This window comes from Gymnoscopelus braueri (assembly GCF_963280865.1).
Source record: "Gymnoscopelus braueri genome assembly, chromosome: 2".
Classification (NCBI taxonomy): Eukaryota; Metazoa; Chordata; class Actinopteri; order Myctophiformes; family Myctophidae; genus Gymnoscopelus; species Gymnoscopelus braueri.
This window is the reverse complement of record NC_137604.1, coordinates 49,293,271-49,296,035: the sequence shown is the minus strand read 5'-3', so window position 1 is coordinate 49,296,035 and position 2,765 is coordinate 49,293,271. Positions and strand designations below refer to the sequence as shown.

Genomic DNA, 2,765 nt, shown 5'->3' with positions numbered 1-2,765 from the left:
CTGGCCATGTACCAGTCCCACCTGGCGGAGGACCTGATGGCAGCACCCGGTGCGGTGCCAGACGAAGGCGTCATCCACCTCTTCTATGTCAGAGAGGGAATATCTCGCACTGCGTTGCTGAGACTGTTCCTGGCCATGGAGAAGGGCAACCATTTGACAAACAACTGCCAGCATCTGACGTATGTCAGAGCGCGGGCGCTACGGCTGGAGCCCCACTCGACCAAAGGGGTTATAACGGTGGACGGGGAGGTGGTGGAATACGGGCCAGTGCAAGCACAGATACACAGGGGGATGGCAAGATTGATCACTGGATGACCCTGAGTAGAAATGATCACTAGGGGTTCCACTGAGGTTATTCTAGACCAGTCTATTCTAGTGTCATCCATCTCTGCTTATCTCTTATGTTGAGGCATACATTTATCAGATATGATGAATGATATTCTACTCCTTTGTAAAGGTGTTAAAATGTAAATTTCAAATTAAGAAGGTTACATTTGCACCAATGGATATACGTTTTATTTTTAGATTGTTCATGCTGGAACACGGCGAGAATATTGCCACTCTTTGTTTACTTCTGGCTCGTTTTACACTGGCACACATGTTGGTTTTGCAAATGTTTGGGAATATTGCATTGACATTCATTCCATATCCTAATGTATCTCTAACCATATGTAAATACAGTAAATCTAATTAGACAATTAGACATAACCTATCAACTGTTTTGTTGTACACAATTTCCTCCAAAATGAGGTCTATGTCAGACACGCACATATTACACTACATCTCCACTATCGCAAACCTCCTGCAAGTAGGCATTGTTTACGAATATTGAAATGCAGTACAGTAGCTGCTGTTATGCAATAGTTCAGATTCATGGCTTGACGGCTCCTCTGCACTAGAGTGTCACACGAGCACAATGCGCATGTGTGATGCAATAGCCAGGAGCTAGCAGCGACATTATCATGACATTCTCTTTGCCCTCGTTTGAACAGAACTTAAGAAGCGTTGTGAGTGTTCATTGTGAAAACAAGCCCTAAGTGTGGCTAACAGCCATGTGTCAATACTGTAGCTCAAAAGCTCAACCCTAGAGTAATGGACTGATACACCTTGTTATGCAATGGAGTGAATGCAGGTGGGCTTCAACAATAAGGCTTGGATAACTAAATTAATTCATCAATCAAATGAATAGGTCAAATGAGCGCATTATTACATGTTTTTTTTTAAATACTTCTGTTTTATCTTGTTTTTTTATTTATCAAAACTCATTACTTATCTAGGTTTTTTATTTATCAAAACTCATTACTTAACTAAGTGCTTTAGTTTGGAACAGCCCACTACTATCCACCCATAATCGATCTGGATCAATGATGTAGGCCTTTACAAGCATTTCCTCTCAGGGGTGGAACAGCAGCAGTAATGAAGCAAGTGTAAAAACAAATACATATGATTTGACAGTGGTTCCATACATCAGTGTGGCCCGGTCTGCTTTGTCTTCCAAAGGAAAGCTGCTTGTGCTGTTCCAGGTTGGATGATTGATGTCTCGTGGTGCCTCGATGAGCCATATCCCTCCCACCTTCATCCACGACCATACCCCCAATACCCTTCCTCCTTCCACCCCCCCCCCCCCTTTTCATCCATTCGTCTTCCTCTTTAAGTGCTGCAATGCGCTGGAGAGCACTGTGAGACTCAGCTGCTCTTTCATACTGTTTATACAAACAAACACACTCACCTCGACTCTCTTTTTCTTTGTCTGTCTCTCTCTCCACACACACACACACACACACACACACACACACACACACACACACACACACACACACACACACACACACACACACACACACACACACACCCACCAGTGGCGTCCCCAGGATTTACATTTAGGGCAGACGAGATTCCCCCCCCACCCTCTATTACCCCCCCCAAAAAAATTTAACTCAATAGAAAATCGGCGACCGAAAACCGGCGAAAGTGGCCATTTTCAAGATGTTTTGGCCAATCTGCTCAGTTCAAAGCTTGTTGGATGTGTGACTTTGAGGACATTAAGCACGCAATGACACATTTTCTGGTTATTTGTTTTTTTTAGGGGAGGCGAGAGGCGACCGCCTGCCCTGCCTCGACAGTGGGTACGCCACTGACACACACACACAGCTATTCCCCATGGGAGATTTATTGATCCGATCATCACCTAGGTGTTCTTACCACCGTGAGCATGAAGTCACACAGACAAAGTGATGACTAGAGGCCTCACTCGCTCGCGTTCACTGGCACAAATGGTTCTCATTTCCTGTTAGAATCCTGCCGTTATTTGTTACATCCGTGTGACAAACCACTCTGCTCTTCTGTTCCGTTGTACTGTAACAGATATGGTCAGGCCCAAGTGAACTCTTGTGAAGGGGGGGCGATTATTCTGCCTTAAAATACGGGGGGAGGGGGGGGATTGGGTTTGGTTCACACTCTGCTGATTAAACAAGACATTGGTTCAGGTGTATTGCCCGAAAAGGTGAGGCTTGGGGGGCGACAGACACAGCTGGAGGCTAGAGAAGTATAAAGATGTAAGTGACGATAGGGATGGGAGGGTGGAGAGAAAGAAGGATGATGAGTAGCATAGATGACGAGTAGCATAGATTCTAAGTTGAGGTATTGACTTGTTAAATGTTGCATGAGGTGGGTGGCATTGTGTTCCTTAACCAGGCGCCCTCCTTTCTTCACCCCGACCGCTGGTGATTGTTTGGTTGCATCATTAACCACGTGGTCCTGTGAAA

At 45.2% G+C, this 2,765-nt stretch overlaps 1 protein-coding gene across 1 annotated transcript in view; it reads left to right on the top strand.

Moving 5' to 3' along the window:
- LOC308101649 (sphingosine kinase 1-like) overlaps nucleotides 1-2,390 on the top strand; it is a 38,255-nt gene extending 35,865 nt beyond the window's left edge. Inside the window, exon 6 of the mRNA XM_080451076.1 lies at nucleotides 16-2,390. Coding sequence (XP_080307202.1) covers nucleotides 16-315 — 300 coding nt within the window. The 3' untranslated portion in view covers nucleotides 316-2,390. The remainder of the gene's footprint in view (nucleotides 1-15) is intronic.
- The last annotated feature ends 375 nt before the right edge of the window (nucleotides 2,391-2,765 follow it).